Source organism: Corvus kubaryi, unplaced genomic scaffold (assembly GCF_017639235.1).
Source record: "Corvus kubaryi isolate FWS band 111438036 unplaced genomic scaffold, C.kubaryi_AGA036_p1.0 37387, whole genome shotgun sequence".
NCBI classification, from domain to species: Eukaryota; Metazoa; Chordata; class Aves; order Passeriformes; family Corvidae; genus Corvus; species Corvus kubaryi.
This window is the reverse complement of record NW_024581129.1, coordinates 13954779-13971563: the sequence shown is the minus strand read 5'-3', so window position 1 is coordinate 13971563 and position 16785 is coordinate 13954779. Positions and strand designations below refer to the sequence as shown.

General features: G+C 62.4%; 1 protein-coding gene across 4 annotated transcripts in view; it reads left to right on the top strand.

The window, feature by feature from the left end:
* Nucleotides 1-10821, top strand: part of SBK1 (SH3 domain binding kinase 1) — a 17605-nt gene extending 6784 nt beyond the window's left edge. Inside the window, exons 1-4 of one of the 4 annotated variants that reach the window (XM_042037250.1) lie at nucleotides 104-137; nucleotides 7121-7323; nucleotides 7408-7610; nucleotides 8176-10821. In XM_042037250.1, coding sequence (XP_041893184.1) covers nucleotides 7128-7323; nucleotides 7408-7610; nucleotides 8176-8958 — 1182 coding nt within the window. In that variant the 5' untranslated portion in view covers nucleotides 104-137; nucleotides 7121-7127 and the 3' untranslated portion in view covers nucleotides 8959-10821. Of the gene's footprint in view, nucleotides 1-103; nucleotides 138-525; nucleotides 2210-7087; nucleotides 7324-7407; nucleotides 7611-8175 lie in introns of those variants that run through there. The other 3 variants (XM_042037249.1, XM_042037247.1, XM_042037248.1) reach the window with 3 other exon arrangements.
* Nucleotides 10822-16785: the final 5964 nt, after the last annotated feature.

Sequence of the window (16785 nt, the reverse complement as noted above, 5' to 3'; positions counted from 1 at the left end):
GCTCCGCTCCCTCCGCTCCGCTCCTCCGGCGGCGGCGGGGCCGCGGCATGAGGAGCCCGGCGGGGCGGGCGGAGCGCGGCGGCGGCGGCGGCTCCTCTCCCGGCGGGGACGGGGCGCGGCGGCGGCTCGCCCCTCCGGTAAGGTGGCGGTGCGGGCACGGGGGTGCGGGCACGGGGGTGCGGGGATGAGGATACGGGGATGGGGGTGCGGGCACGGGGGTGCGGGGGGCGCTGCCCGCCCGGTACCGAGGCCGCCCTTTGTTTGCCCGCACGGCGCGGGGAGGGGACAAAACCCCCATCCCGGTACAACCGGCGCTCCGGGCTGAATGGAGCGGGGTGGGCACCGCGCGGTGCGGGCGCTGCCCCCGGGATCGGTCGCCCCCCCGCCCCGGGTCCCTTCTGCGGCCGGTGGCACCTGCGCCCCGGGCGGCCCCGGTACGGCGGGGGGGCGAGGGGGAGGGACGGGGACGGAGGGGCGTGAGTGACACTGAGCGGAGCTGGGGCCGCGGGGCTGCTCCCCGGGGGCTCCCGGCGGGTTTCGGGGGTCTGGAAGGGTGCGCTGAGCTGGAAGACAGCTGGGAACAGGGGAAGGGGAGAGCAGGGAGAGGCGGCCTCGGGGGCAGCTCAGGCCGTGTCCCCTCGTGTCCCCTCATTGTGTCCCCTTGTGTCTCCTCATCACCTCCCCATCTCATCTCCCCTTGTTTCCCCTCATGTTCCCTCACCTCCCCTTGTCTTCCCTCACCAGCTTCCTGTCCTCCCTATTACCTCCCCTCATGTCCCCTCATGTCCTCCTGTCATCCCCCCTCATGCCCCGTCCATCATCTCCCCTCGTTTCCCCTCATTGTCTCTCCTCATCGTGTCCTCTCTTGTCCCCTCATCATCTCCCCGTGTCATCTCCTCTCGTCATCTCTCCTTGTCTCCCCTCGCGTCCCTTCATCACATCCCCTCCTGTCTCCTTGTGTCCCCTCATCACCTCCCCCATCTCCCCTTTCACCTCCCCTGCTGTCCCCTGGCCGCAGGGCCGGCCTCCATCCCACACCGGCGCCTCCCCGGCCGCAGCGGGGAAGGGGGAGCGTGACCCACTTTCCTCCAGGTCCGGCCTCGCTGCCGCCGTGGCCGCGGGCGGGCGACGCCAGCCGGGAGCCCCAGCACAGCTCGGGGACTTGGGGCAGGGTGGCCCGGCCCCAGCACCCCTCTGTCCCGGCATCGGGGTGCTGCCCACGGGGAGGAAAAGGTCGGAGCTGGGTGTCCGCGTGCCGAGCCCCCGACCCGCCCGGTGTCACCGTGCCCTGCCCGGGGTGCTGCGGGAGGAGACCACGGCAGTGGTGGGAGCATCCTCCTTCATGGGAGCATCCCGGTCGGCGGGAGGCTGAGGAGGGGGCGATGCCCGGGCTGCACAGGGCACACAGAGCCCCCGGGAGTGGAGTCAGGGCTGGGTTTTGTGGCAGAGGGACGTGTCCCTGTTGTCTCCAGGAGCGAGCGGGGCCGAGGGCCGGCTGGCCCTGCCGTGGGGTCGGGCAGGTGCCGCTCGGGGCGTTTGTCTTTGCAGATCCCACCCGTGCGGTGCTGCCGGCGCTGGCGGAAGAGTTTTGGGAGGGAGATGATGACAGGCTGATGAAACCAATCAAACAATGAAGTAATCATAAATCCCCGGTGCTGGCGGCAAAGGCGGGAGGAGCTGCAGGCTGGAGGAGCTGAGGTCCTAACAAAGCCATCCTGCTCGGCAGCAAAAAGCCCGGGAGGCCGAAGCACTGAAAGGCAGCCAAGGTCCTGTCATCGGGGCCGATGGACGGAGACAGCCCAGCGTGGATGAGGGAAAATCCTGCTGGCAGCTCTGGGAGAGCAGTGCAGAGGGCACAGGGAACCGTGGCAGGAAGGAGGAGTGGTGGCTCCCCGGGAGCTGCCAGAGGAGAGAGTCCTGGCACTGCTTTGTTTGCTCTTCCCAAATTTGTCTGCGAAACCTGAATCCTGGAACCAAAGGCTGAGGAAGCTTGTCACAGGCTGATGGCCAGGATGGGAGATGGTTCCTGCAGCGGGGGACACTATGGATGGGTGTGACAGGGCCTGACCCTGCCCTGCAGCTGGAACATCTGCACCGAGGGGAGAGCAGCTCCTGCCGACTGGGAGCCCGCACCTGGCAGGGCGTTCATTGGCTTTGCCGAAGACAATCCTGCTGCTGAGCAGGCTGCTCTGGTCTAAGCAAGGAGCTGGTATGAGAATTGCTGGATAACTTGGAATTTGGTGCCAATTCAGTCCTAAACTGGGGGCACTGGGGAGTCCCAGCTGCTGCGGGTGCTTCGGTGGAGGTTTGGTGCTGGTTCCGGTGGTGTCAGCGGTGCTCCAGTGTTTCCCGGTGCTGTCCCGCTGCTGTGGGGCCAGCTGGACATGGAGACGTGCCCCATCCACAGCCTCTTTGGGGTGGCTGCTCCTTCTGGGCTGTGGGATGCTGGCAGAGTGGCTGTCCCCAAACCACTGCCAGCAGCCAATGTCCCTGTGCCGTGCGTGACCAGCCACCTCCCGGACACACTCGGCTTGTCCTGAGTGACTTTGGATGGCCCTGGGCTGGCACGGGGGTGCAGGAACCTTTCCCTATGCCTGTCTTGGTGCTTTGGGTGAAGCGGGAGGTGGTGGCCAGCCTGGCTGGAGGCTGCTGCCCGTGGTGGGCACTGGTGGCTCCAAGCCGCAGCGAGATTCCCGTCCTGCCCACCACAGCCACGTTGTCCTCGTTAGGCCAAGGTGCCTTTGCAAGCCCTCCCTGGGCTCCAGCGTGCCACAGCCCCCGGGAAGCACAGCTCATATCTGGTGTGCGGATCCCAGCGGCATGGAAGAGAGGAGAGGATGTCCCTGGAACGGGGTCAGGCAGGAATGGAGGTGGCAGGGGCTGGAAATGGAGTGGGGCGCTGGGAGGCAGCAGCTCAACGTGGGGCACGGCCAAAGCACCACTGGCCCCTCGTCCCAGTGACACCAGGGTGGTGCTGGTGGGAGAACTGGGAGAGGGGATGGCTCCGGCAGGGCCCGGGGTGTGACTTTGCTGGCTCAGTGCGTGGTTTAGGGGAAACGGGGCAGGTTTGGAAGCTGGTTGGGGTGTGGAGGGAGGGAGCTCCCTCCTTATGGGTGCCCTGGCCTCCAGCCTGCTGGGCTTGGGTGGGAGTCGGTGTTACCTGCTCTTAGCTGAGGGTTTGGGGATGGCAAAAAGGGAAATCCAAGCTCTGCCAAGTGCAGGGACAGAGCAGTGTGGGCCTGTGCCCATCCCACTGCTGCATTTCACATTTCTCCTCTCTTTAAAGAGGAATCTGGGTCTTGCAGAGCCCCTGCCTTGCATAGATTTTCCCTTCATCTTCCCAATTCCTTGTCCCAGAGCAGCCCATGGTACGAGTCCCAGCCCCTGCCGCTCAACCCTGCACCAGGCTCAGCCCAAACCCTTTCCCTGTAACCTCCCTCAATAACCGGGTTGTTTTTCTGTCAGTCTCTGATGTGGCCAGAGGGATTTTTTCCCCCTTTCCCTCTTAATTTCCAAGCAGCCGCTGCTCCAGCAGCCTCTGCTGCGGAAGCCTGGGGCAACTCTCCCGGGCGGCCTCTGCTCCTCTCAATGAGCTCTTAATGAGTTTGCAATTAGTTATCGGCAGAGCCGATGTGCCCAGGGCTGGGCGTGCGGCGGAGCGGAGCGGGATGTGGAGCGGGATACAGAGCAGGGCAAAGCATCCCCCGGCAGGGAAGAGCGCTGGGGCAGGACTGGAGGTGCCAGCCTCAGCTCCTGGCAGGATGCTGGGCTCTGGGTACGGGATAATGTCCTTCCGGGATCTGCTCCACCGTGCTGGGGATGGAGCCGGGAGGTTTGGGAAGAGGAGCGGCAGCTGCCGACGGAGACGAGTGGCTGCCTATAAATACCTGCCAGGGAGCAAGGAAGAGGTGGGTGGATTATCCTCCTCACTCAATGAGATAAAGGTTCTGAAGCTTAAACACAGAACAATTTTAGTCTGAATAGTAGGAGAAATGGCTCAGGATGCGGAGATGACGGCAGGAACCGCCTGTGGAGAGCGGCAGGTCCCGGGGCCACGTGGCAGCAGCTTCACTGCCTCTTTGTCATTCCCGGCATCTTGAGCCGCGGGGGGCTTTGCCAGGACTCAGGCGGGATGCGCATCCTTCCTCCCTGCTTGGGAAAGCTCCTTCAGGAACACCTGAAACACCTGAGCTGGAGAGGGTGGGTTTGGCTTCCTCCGGGCACGGTGCTGACTCCTCTCTTCCAGGGATTTGGGGCGGGAGAGGAGCTGGGGTGCCGGGAAAAGGCCCCGTTTTGGCTCTGGACTGACCCGATCTGGCGCGTGGCCACACAGGTGGTCCTTGCTGTGACTGGCCTGGCTGCAGAAGGATGTGGGACCTCAGCCCTGGCCAGGCCAAGCTGGTGGCATCTCCTGCCACACTGGCACTGCTGTCCCTCCGTGTCCGCTATTCCCGCATCCCTGCTGTCCCTGGGAGTGCACAGAGCTGGAACCGCGCTCTCGCCGCCTCCCGCTGCTGCCCCGCTTCGCTGCTCACATCAAACCCAACATGTTTTTAAGAGCCTTTCAATTTTTAATGAAAACTTCTGCGTTTACGCTTTCCTTGGCCTCGGCGCGTCGGTATTTTGGTCGCCGCCGCTGTTCGGCTTCTCCTGGGATCGGCGATGGCTCCGTGTTCCTGTCGGCCCTGACGAGGTGGGGGGTATTGTTCGGAGCTGGCCATGCCGGCGGCACTGCGGCAGGATCCCGGCACATCCCAATCCCTGGCAGCACATCCCGGTGCCAGCTGTGCCAGCCCACGCCGCAGCACGGGACCGGACTTGGCGGGATCCCTGCTTCCCATGGATGTTCCTCGGTTGCTGGTTGGGAAGGAGACACCTGGAAACCCCAACAGGCTGAGCCAAGGGGAAAAGCAAACAGCCCTTGACTTGGAGAGCCCTTCCACAAGCCGCCAGTCCTCCCTCTCCTCTCTCCCATCCAACCAGCAGGGTTTTTCCTCAAACCCAACCTTCCCGACTTGAATAATTGCATTTCAATGCCGGTTAATTAAGGGACATTGATGAGCGCAATTGTAAATCCAAGCGTAGCCGGAATTCTTCGTGCAGGATGCTGGGGGCTGTTCTCAGCCCTGCCTCCAGCGAGCTGCTGCTGATCCACCTCCACCTCCAGCACCCAGACGCTGAGATGGTGCTCCTCTGCCAGGGGGCCAATGAAACACTATGGAGATGAGCTGCTTCGGAGATCTTATGAGTCAAACTGTTACATTTTTGGAACATCATGATGTTGAAGTTCCTTTTCTATTTTTTCCCCAACTTCCCAGGGAAAAAATATAACTATAATAAGTGAAGAAGCTGAGCTTTGGTTTGGGATGACAGGCGGCTTGGTGGGGGGAAGGAAGGAAGGAGGGAAAGTTGGAGATCCAACTCAGTCTTGTTGAGAAGGAGCTGGGAGGATCCTTGTGTGTGATCCTGGCTGTGGGGTGCTGCAGGCGCTGTGTGGGGTGTCTGGCACCATTTGGGGTGGCTGTCGCAGCCCCTGAATGGGGCTCAGCCCATGGGCACCACCTGGGCTCTCTCTGTCCATCCTCATGCACCTGCAGCCACCGAGTGCCCTCCCCACGACCCTGGCTGCCCAGGGTTTGTGCTCGCGGGGTGATGGAGGGTGAGGCAGTGCCCTGAAGACATCAGAGGAGATGCTGGGGCGGTTCCACTGCTGTGGTGGTGTGGTGGGTGACTGCGAGCTTGGATCTTCTTGTGGGAATGGTCAGAGTGAGGAGAAAACCATCCCTGGTTTGTCAGGAGTGAGGAATGTTGGTGGTGTTGTCCATGTGCTGCTGGCTGGGCTGGCCTCTGCTCTGCTTTGGTGAGATCCCACCTGGAATACTGCATCCAGCTGTTGGTCCCCAGCACAGGAAAGACATGGATATGTTGGAACGAGTCCAGAGGAGGCCACAATGATGATTATTGGGATGGAACACCTCTGCTACGAGGAAAAGCTGAGAGAATTTGGATTGTTCAGCTTGGAAAAGAGAAGACTCCGGGGAGACCTCAGGGCCCTTCCAGTGCCTCAAGGGGCTTCAGGAAAGCTGGAGAGGGACTTTGGACAAGGGTCTGGAATAGCTTCCCACTGCCAGAGGACAAGGGGGAATGGCTTCCCACTGCCAGAGGGCAGGGATAGATGGGATACTGGGAAGGAATTGTTCCCTGGGAGGGTGGGCAGGCCCTGGCACAGGGTGCCCAGAGCAGCTGTGGCTGCCCCTGGATCCCTGGCAGTGTCCAAGGCCAGGTTGGACACTGAGGCTTGGAGCAGCCTGGACTAGTGGAAGGTGTCCCTGCCCATGGAACAAAATTGGCTTTAAGGTTCCTTCCAACCCCAAAGCAGTCTGGGATTCTCCACAGCAGAGTGTCTGGCACCCTGGCTGGGGAAGGCTGGGAGCTGGTGCTGGTGGATGGTTGGAGAGGTACGAGGAGGGATTTGCTGCAGACATTGTGTCCTCCTTGGTGCCCGTGGCATGGCCCTGGCCCTGCTCTGGAGCGCCACTGGCTGGGGTGAGGCTCAGCTCCGGAGGGGCTCAGTATTGGAGCAGACAGGGCTGGCCCTTGGGGTCTCCAGTGGGGACCACAGCAGCAGAGGGGAGCCCCAAAGGGCTTTAGCTCTTGTCCTGCACAGTGGCTGTGAACACACCAGGCCCAAGAAAATGTGTCCATGTGTGTGTCCCTGGCTGTATCCATGTGTGTCCTTGTGTGTGTCCATGTCCCATCTTCCTGTCCCTGTCTCTGCCATGTCCAGAGCCCTCCCTTTGCCCCCGAACACCCACACAGCTGCAGCCCCCGCGGAGGCTGGAGCATCCCCTCCAGAGCCACTGGGCTGGTGGTCCCTGGGGACAGAGGGGTGGCACCCAGTGGGAGCTGCTCAGCACCAGCCTGGCAGCCCAATCCCCCTTTGCAAGGAGCCGTGGCCACAGCCCTGGGGAAGGGACAGGATGGGATAGGATGGGATGGGATGGGATGGGATGGGATGGGATGGGAAGGGGCGGGATGGGATGGGAAGGGACGGGATGGGACGGGATGGGACACAATGTTTCTGCAGCCCCCACGGAAGCAGTGCAACTCTGCCTTGCAGCGCAACCATGAGCGCGGGCTCGATTGAGCAGGAGCCCTCGCGCAAGCTGGGCTGCTGCGGGGTGCCCCTCATCACCGAGGACATGCAGTCCCTGGCCATCCGCACCCTCTCGGGCACCGACATCACCAAGCACTATGACCTCATCCGCGAGCTCGGCAAGGGCACCTACGGCAAGGTGGACCTGGTGTCCCACAAAAGCACAGGTGAGGGGAACGGGGCGTGTGCCGGGAGCGGAGTGCCCGGTGTGTCCCAGCCGAGGGCTCACTCCTGTCCCCTGCCATCTGCAGGCACCAAGATGGCCCTGAAGTTCGTCAACAAGAGCAAAACGAAGCTGAAGAACTTCCTGCGGGAATTCAGCATCACCAACACGCTCTCCTCCAGCCCCTTCATCATCAAGGTCTTTGACGTGGTCTTCGAGACCGAGGACTGCTACGTCTTCGCTCAGGAGTATGCCCCCGGCGGGGACCTCTTTGACATCATCCCGCCTCAGGTGGGACCCCTGGCACCTCCCGTGGGAGCCTTTGTGGGGTGTGGGGCTCAGGGGGTGCTGGGCAAAGCTGCCCCTGTGGGGGAGGGGGGTAGGTGTGGGGACTGGGCACCTCTATCTGGGCTAGGCTTGACCACAAGCACCTACAAACAAGTGTGGGACCCAGCACCCATCCCCTGGGTGGCCTAAGATCCAGAACCTATCCCTAGGATGGCCTGAGACCCATCACCCTTCTCCTGGGGAAGCTGTGGCTGCCCCATCCCTGGCAGTGTCCAGGGCCAGGTTGGACAGGGCTTGGAGAACCTGGGACAGTGGAAGGTGTCCCTGCCCACGGCAGGGGGTGGAACTGGATGATCCTTAAGGTCCCTTCCAACCCAAACCAGCCTATGGGGAGCCTGAGACTCACCCCCCATCCCTTGGGTGGCCCAGGACCCACCACCATCCCCTGCCTCAGGGCACCCAGATAAAAGCACCCATGACCATGGGGCCACAGAAATGTGGGTGCCCGGGCCGGGTGGGACCCCACGGGGCTCGGTAGCGGGTGGCTGACGCCGTGTCCCCCCCGCAGGTGGGGCTCCCCGAGGAGCTGGTGAAGCGCTGCGTGCAGCAGCTGGGCCTGGCCCTCGACTACATGCACAGCAAGAGCCTGGTGCACCGGGACATCAAGCCGGAGAACGTGCTGCTCTTCGACCGCGACTGCCGCCGCGTCAAACTGGCCGACTTCGGCATGACCCGCAAGGTGGGCTGCCGGGTCAAGCGCATCAGCGGCACCATCCCCTACACGGCGCCCGAGGTGTGCCAGGCCGGCCGGGCCGAGGGCTTCGCCGTGGACACCAGCATCGACGTCTGGGCTTTCGGGGTGCTCATCTTCTGCGTCCTCACCGGGAACTTCCCCTGGGAGGCGGCGGTGGCGTCCGACGCCTTCTTCGAGGAGTTCGTGCGGTGGCAGAAGGGGCGGCTGGCGGGGCTGCCCTCGCAGTGGCGGCGCTTCACGGACAGCGCCCTGCGCATGTTCCAGCGCCTGCTGGCCCTCGACCCTGAGAAGCGCTGCCCTGTCAAGGAGGTTTTCTACTTCATCAAGTGCGACCTCATGGCTGAGGTGCGGTGCCGGCCCTCCTACCGCTCCCGCAAGCACGCCAGGGACAAGCTCCCGGCCGGCTCCCACTGCCACGAGGCCACCGGCTCCTGCACCCCCGCCCCGCTCAAGAGGACCGTCCTGACCGAGGGGAGCGGAGCGCGCGGCCCCGAGCCCGGCGCAGCCGCCCCGGGCACGGCGAGCAGGACAGACGGACGGCAGGACAAGGGCAAGGGGCAGATGGTCCTGGCCACAGCAATAGAGATCTGCGTGTGACGGCGGCGTGTGGCATCTGCACGACCCGCCCCGTCCCCCCGCCCTGGGGACAGGGATGGGGGGAGCACATCGTGGTGGTACGAGCCGGGACCGGGCTCTGGGTCTCCCAAAGGAAAAAAAAAAAAAAGGAAAAGAAACACAATGGAAGAGGAAAAGGACAGAACTGGTTGCGCTCTGTAGCGCTGAGGATGCCGATCCCCCCGTGCCGCCTGGGCAAGGCCAGTGGCCGGAGCCCAGCCGAGGGCACCGCTCGCTGCTGGGGAGGCTGGGGCACCCACAGCCCTGCCACGGCTGTGCTGCCCCCTCCAAGGCTCCCCCCAGGGTGGCACGGGCAGGGGTGTCCCAGCACGGGGAGGAAGAGGCAGGGACAGTGGGTAGTGGGTGGCCCACTGGCTCTGCCCCCACCCCGTGCTCGACCCCTGTCCGGGGAGCAGGAAGGCCGATGACCCTGCACCGTGGAGGAGGCCTTTGGGGAGGTTTGGGTGGGTGGTGATTTGCCCTCTTCAGCTGGTCCCTGCCGCACTGCTGGGGACTGGGAAGGGATGGGGAGGCGGGCGCCGGGCTGGTGACAGGGAGCCGGCAGCCTCCCGGACCCCCGGCAGCCCCGGCTGCCTCCCTGTCGTGGGAGGTGCTGGCAGCCATTGATGTAGCAAGTGTCCCTGTCTGTGTGTCATTGTGTGTCCCAGCCACTGCCACTGGCAGCCCCTGTCCCCTGCCCTGCCCCACACGGCTCAGGCCCTGCCGGAGGGATGGGTGCCCTCTGGCCAGAGCTGCGCTCCGGGCTGCGGTCAGTGGGCGCGGTGCCGGCCATCCAGCAGGTTGGATGCTCAGGCCGGGCTGGCTCTGCCGTGCTGGCGTCCCCGTGTCCCCTCTGCAGACTCTTTGTACCCAGGGACTGGAGGAGGTGGCGGCGGTGCACCCCAGGCTGGCCTGCACACCCCGGGAGCAGGGGAGGGGGCCCCGAGTGGCCTCCCGTGGGCCCGCCTGCTTCCCTGTGCTGTCCCCATCACCCCTCCTTGCTGTCACCCCTTCCCCAGACCTGTCACCCTCCCCTGGGGCTGGCGGGGAAGAGGCAGCGGGACAGACCCTGCCGGGGCTGGCTGCAGCGAGGCAGGGCGTGGTGGCAGGAGCCACTGGTGGCCCCTTACCGACAAGGTCCTGGGGTGTGCGCGGAGGTCACACCTTCCCTCCTGGATTTGGGCACCCAGCAGAGCGGGGAGCTCACCCCGCCGCCGCGGCGGGGAGGCTGTGGGGGCACCCCAAGGCAGGAGCACCCTGCTGTGGTTCGGGCTTCCCTCCCATGAGGTGGGTGCCGCGGGGCCGCCCCGGTGCCCCAATTCCCCACAAAGGGCTATAACGCTTTCCAGCAGCAGCAGCAGCAGCAGTTTACAGAGCAGGGGCCGCCCCCGCCCCCGCCGTGCCCCCGTCCCTGGCACCCCCCGGGCCCGGCGTTAGACGTAGCATTGCCCCACGTAGAGAGCTAGGCACCGGTTTTACTCCTTTTTGCCTTAGGTCCCTCGATGTCCTCGATCTTTCGTGCAATAATGTAGATAAGGGATCCCGGCCGCCCCGGGAGGGCTCGGTGGCACCTCTCTGGGAGGGCTTGGTGGCACCGCCCGGGGTGTGTCCCAGGGGGTGCCCGGTGTGATTTCTGTCCCCGTCGAGGTCGCTGTGTCCGTAGGTTGTCAGGTTTTTATTTCCAGTTCCCTCATCTGTCGGGTTTCGGACCTTCTTCCCGTAGGAGAGGCTGTAGTGTCACAGACGTTACCTCAGTTTGTCACTGTTGAAAAGGATTAAAAAAAACCACAACTGAAACCATAAAAAATGACAAAATACATAGTTATAAAAGCAACAAAAAATTTCTCAATGGCGGTGAAGACTTTTTTTTTTATTAAATGAAGGAAACATGATGCTGCTTGTGCGGGGGTGGAGGGCATGGCCTCTGCCCTGCCGTGGCTCAGGAGTGGCTGTCCCTCCACTTCCACCCTGTCACCATGGCCACGCCGGGAAGGCAGGGAAGGGATGTGGGGAACAGCACATGGGTCAGGTTGGCAGCACCCATGGGTGGGGGCACCCAGCGGCCCTCGGTGCAGCCCCCTCCGAAGAGCCAGGGCTGCCTGATGCCAAATGTATTCCAGCCACGTCCGCAGGCTAATTTCAATTTCCTGGTAATTATGCAAATGAATGTGGATTTAATTAAGGGCAGATTTCATTAAAGTCTTCTTGGGGAAATGAGAACAGGGTGGGGGAGAGCGAGGAGGAGGAGGAGGCAGTGGCAGAGAAACAGAGATGAAGGCAGCGCCTGCCCCGGAAGATAAATGGCCACAGGGGATGCGGAGGGGATGGATGGGATCCTTTGGGAGTGGGGGTCCCACCTGCCCCTGCCACGAGACCCCATGGCAGGAGGCTCAGAGCCCCCAGCGCAGAGCTGTGTGGGGCACGGCTGGGGGCAGTGCCAGGGATGGAGCCCGGGCAGTGCAGCAGCGGCTCCTTGGTGCATCCCCAGCCCCGCTGCGGGGACAGGGCAGCGACTCCTGCTCATCCCCTGCTCCGGCAGCGACGGCCCCCGGCTCCTTCCCTCCCACCAGGGCAGGGAAAGCATTGCTCTGACACGTGATTCGTATTTTTCTCTTCCCCAGCTAAAAATACAGATTTGGCCACGCCGAGAGGTCTAGGAAATCAATGTCATTGTCACCAGGCGCTGGCTGGCAGGACCCTCCCCTCCCCGATCCAGACAAAAAAGAGAACGCTGCCATTTGACGTCTCCGAGCCGAAGCGCTCGCGCGGCTCCAGCGGAGCCGCCTTTAATCCAAAGTGAAATGGGGCTAATTTTATCCCGGCAAGGTCGGGATGCTGCGAGCCCAGCAGCGCCCGCAGGGCAGGAGCTGCTTGTCTCCAGGCAAAAGCTTCAGCCCTAAAAAACGCAGCTAAAGTTTGCCAAGCCACCACCTGCACGGCAAAGGTGTCACCTGCCTGGCAAAGCCACAACCTCCCGGCCTCCCCTCCGAGTTTGCTCCCCGGTTTGGCCGGGAAGGCAGCCGGACATTCCGGGGTCACGGCCGCTGACCTTGCGCAGTCCCCGAGCGAAGGATGAGCAACACAATCACTGCTCTGAAAGGAAAATAATCCTCGATTGGGACAGATCCTGGAGGAGCGGAGGGAAGAGGGATGGGGCGGCAGGTGTGGAATGGTGTGGGTGTGGGTGCAGCATCCCGTAAAGCCAGATCCTTCCGAGCTGGGAAGGCCAGGAAGGCCTGGCTGTGACACTCAGCTGCTGCTCCCGCCTGGGATTTCATCCACCCCTCGATTCCGGAGCTGGATTGTGCCCGGTTTTCCTCAGAGACACTTTGTGAGGCACTGCAGCCCCAGCTAAAACACTGGGGGTTGGGAGTAAAAATAACTGGGAATGATCCGCTCGTTGGGAGCACAATGATCAACGCCAGGCTGGCATCACACGAAGTCCCACCCCAATCGCAAACAAGCCCTTTAAAAGGGAATATTTTGCCACTAGGACGGTGCTTCAGCTCCCTGCTGACTCAGGAGGGGCCGTGGGATGAGGAGGGAGTTCCCACGCATCGCAAACAGGGAGGGGAGCGCAGGGTCCTCGCTGCCGGGGGCTTCCCCAGCCCGGCTTGGGGACACGGGGGGACGCGAGCTCGGCATGGGGAGCATCCATTAACTGCGCTTCTGGGGCTGATCCGCTTTCAAGAACTTCCAAAAATAGCGGCGGCACGGCGCTGGAATGGGCGTCGGGAGGAAGTGTGACTCATGTGCCACCCGGCGCCCCGGCGGAACCGGGCGGGCGCCCGAGCGGGAATGCGGGAATGCGGGAATGCGGCAGGAACGGGAGCCGCGGCAGCAGGCACAGCGGCATCCCGATGCTCTTTCTGGTGGCAGCAGACTGCCCACGGAGGGGACGCAGCTCGGGCTCGTCCCTGCCTGTCCTTCCCGCGGGGACCCTCTGCTGTCTGCGATTCCAGCTGCCAGGGATGATGGACAGATGTCAGTCAAGGCCTGGCAGCGGCCGAGGGCCCCAGCGGGAATGAGCTGCTGGAGACAGACAGCAAAGACTGTCCCGAGGTGGGGAAAAGCTCAGCCTGTGCCGCGTGGGGAGGCTCAGCCGGCCCGTGGCTGGCGGCTGGAGGGAGAGGTGACCTTGTGTGACAATCCAGCCACCGGTGGGAAGAGGAAGAGCAGAGCCGGCTGCACCTCCAGCCCCATCCCACCACAGCTCCCAGGACCACCGTGCCTAATGGGAAGAGCCCTGCGAGCATCCCTCGGGGGACAGCTCATGGCCAGACCCTGCCAGGCGTTGGTGCCTTCGCTCCAGCCTCAGCCAGCCAGGGGATCTCGGCACGGGGCAGAGGGAACCAGGAAGCTGAGCAGGAATCTCTGCTGGCATCTCCCACTTGGCCCTGTGCTCCCTACAACGGGTTTGGATACGTTTTTTCACCCAAAGGTGGTTTTTCCCCATGGAAAAGGCAGTGTGTTCAGCAGGGGCTTTTGGCTGAAGGATGGGTGGGGGTGTCAGCTTTGGGAGGAGGGGGTTGATGGCAATTTTGGGGTGCCAGGGCCTGGGGGAGGGATGGGGAGCACCCCCAGCCCTGAACACCCCCCACCCTCCAAAGGGGTGGGTTATGGGCTCCAGCTCGCAGGCCTCCCACGTTGCCATGACAACTGCAGCATCCCACTTGGCAGGGATGGGAGATCTCCTCCGTCCCATCACCACCCTGCCTGGACATGGCTCTGGATCTGGCACAGGCAGCATCCCAAACCCAGGCAGGAGCACAGGGTGCTATTCCTGCTGGCTCTGAGGGCTGGGCCACGCTCCTCCTGATCCAGCCCCTCCTTCACAGCCCTCCCAGAGCCACAGGGCTGCCAGGGCAGGGGCAGGAGAGATTCCTGCTTTTCAGATGCGGATCTTCCCATTCCAAACCCTTTCACCTGCTCTGGATTTGTGGGGTCCTGGCAAGCAGAGCATCCTCCAGGCTGCCTCCAAACCCTCCTGTCTTCTCTGGGGGGGACACGGACTCTGCTCCCCCAGCTGCCCCAGATTTGGGGGCAGCAGAGCCAAGGGTGTCTTAATTAATTAATTGTTACCCCAATTAATCAGAGCATCCTCATGGGCAGCTCTTGCTTTCTGCAGCCTCCCAACCCCTCAGCTCTGAGCCTGGAGAGATCCTGAGCTAATTCCTGGCTGACAGCAGTGGCACAGGGCTGGGGAGAAGCTTAGCTCCTCGTCTCAGGGGTTGCTGCACCTCCAGAAAAGTCGCATTTGAAGAGCATTAATACAAGATTAATCGAGGTTTTAATAAACAGCGAATCGAGCGCTAATGGAGCCCAACTTGTAAGCCATGTGTAACACCCCGGGGCTTAAAGGCATGCAGAACATGGCTGGAACACGCTGAAAGGGGATGTTAATCACCTTGTAGCCCTGAAGACACGCAAGGGGAAGGGAACGTGGGGGAAAGGCTGCAGGTGAGCCTGGGGTGCGGCCTCACCCCTCACAGTGCTTCAGGGCACGGGGATTCACAAGCGTTTCCCCCACCCCAGCCCTGGCAGGAAGGCAGGCAGAGGAATTTGGGACACCTGAGTGCCCCTGGGGCTGGAGCCACAATGAAGCAAGGCCAGTTTATAAGCGATGGCCAGAGGTGCCCTGAAGTGGAGCTACCCCCAGTCATGGAGTAGGGGTGGGTAACTGGGGACCAGCTGGAGGGGGCAAACCCTGCAGCTGGCCTGGGGTCCCTCTCCTGGGGCTACACCACCCTCCTGGACAGGAGTCCATCAGCCTTTCCCTGGCTGAAGCCTCACCACTTCCTCCCTCCACTCCCAGATCCCATAATCCCAGACAGTGATTTCGATTCCCTCCATCACCTCCAGCCTGAGCAGGGTCCAGCTCCCTCAGCCTCTGCTGGCCTCGCTCCATGTCTGCAGCCACTCAAGGGATGGGCCTGGTTTGAGGAGCAGTGCCAGGAGCCTTTCCCAAGGACCAAGGTCTAGTTCCAAAGTCCCCCTTTACCCTGGGAGTATGGCTGGCTCTGCAGAGCTCCCAGGTCATGTCTGCCCCCCAAGGCTGGCCAGGATAACTGGTGTGTGCCAGGGCTGGCTGGCTGCCCCCCACACTGCCCAGACAACTGGCTTGGCTTCAGGGCCAGGGGGACTCCAATATTTGGAGGCTGCCAGCTGTGCTGGCTGGAGGCTGTGGGCTGGACATCGAGCCTGGTCATGGCTGTGTGGGAGCCCAGCAGCTCAGGATGGATGGACTGTGGTAGTTCAGTGGTCAGGAGCTTCTCAGGGGCCTTCAGTTTGCTCCACAGCACCTCAGTCACATCCACGTGTTTGGATATCCCACTGTGGGGGAGGGAGCAGCTCTGCAGGACCCCAGGGCAGCAGGGTTGAAGCAGCCCAGGATTCTCTGTCAGGACCTGAACACCATCCTGGTTTCCCAAGGAGTCTGGATCCTGGGGAAGGCAGGCCTGGGGTAAGAGACTGGGACCAGCACAACAGTCCCGTTTGTCTCAGTGACCTCCCTGCAGGATGATGCATCCAGCTCCGAGTCCCTGCCCAGCCTTCCCACCATTCCTGGGAGCCACTTGTTCCTGCTGCTCCACAGCCCTCAGGGAGACATTTGCTGGCCAGTGCTGTGAGAGGGAATCAGCCACCACCAGCTCAGGATCTTCTGCCAGAGCTCTGGCAAGGAGGAGCCCCACACCCAGAGTCACCATGCAGAGCTGGAACTGCAGCTGGTGGTGTTAAGGGTTCCAGAGCTCCAAGAGTTCCTGCAAGGCACAAGCCAAAAGCACTCTCCAGTCTCCAAGCAGTGGCTGCCAGCTGAGGGACAATGGCCAGCTGAGGCAAAGGAGCAGGGACAGCCATTCCACCCCACCCTGCTCCCTCCTTCCCTCTCCTCTCTGTCCCTTGCAGTCTCTCAGGTGTCAGTGCCAGGCAGGTCAGCCAGTACATCACAGCATCCAGATGACAGAATTCCAGAATAGTTCAGCTTGGAAGAGACCACTGGAGCTCATCTGGTCCCACCTCTCTGCTCAAGCAGGGTCCCCCAGAGCACAGGATTGTTTCCAGGTGGCTCTTGAGTATCTCCAAGGAAAGGAACCCTCTGGGCAGCCTGGGCCAGTGCTCGGTCACTGCACAGAGAGGAAGCTCTTCCTCACGTTTATGGTTGAGTGGGAATGGTCAGAAGTTGGACTCATTGATCTCGGAGGTCTTTTCCATCCCTAATGATTCCATGCCCAGGTGGAACTCCCTGGGCTCAGTCCCTGCCCGTGGCTCTGGTGCCATCGCTGAATCCCACGGAGCAGAGCCTGGGCCCTGCCCTGAGCCCTCCCTGCACACAGGGACACCCAGGGCTGAGGGCCCCTCTCAGCTGGGGCTCCTCTCGAGGCTGAGCAGCCCCAGCTCCCGCAGCCTTTCCTCACAAGGAGGTGCTCCAGGCCCCTCACCATTGCCTTGGGCAAACCAGTCACAAACAGGCCCACTGAAGCCACCTGAGGATCTTGAGCACCTGCAGCATCTTGGTGATCTTGCTGCACACACGTTTTCATCTTCAAAATCATCTTTGAAAGCTCACAAAGATGTCAGGAGGCTCCCAATGGCCAGAAAATGGCCAATATCCCACAGGTGTGTGAGGAGGAGACTCCAAGGGTCAGATCCATCGGTTCACCTGGCAGAGCAGCCAAGCACAGCCCCAGGACAGGGCCAGGAGCTCAGCAGAACCCCAGCTGAGGCTTAAATATCCCCAGAGCTGAGGGGATGATGGATGGATGGATGGATGGATGGATGGATGGATGGATGGATGGATGGATGGATGGA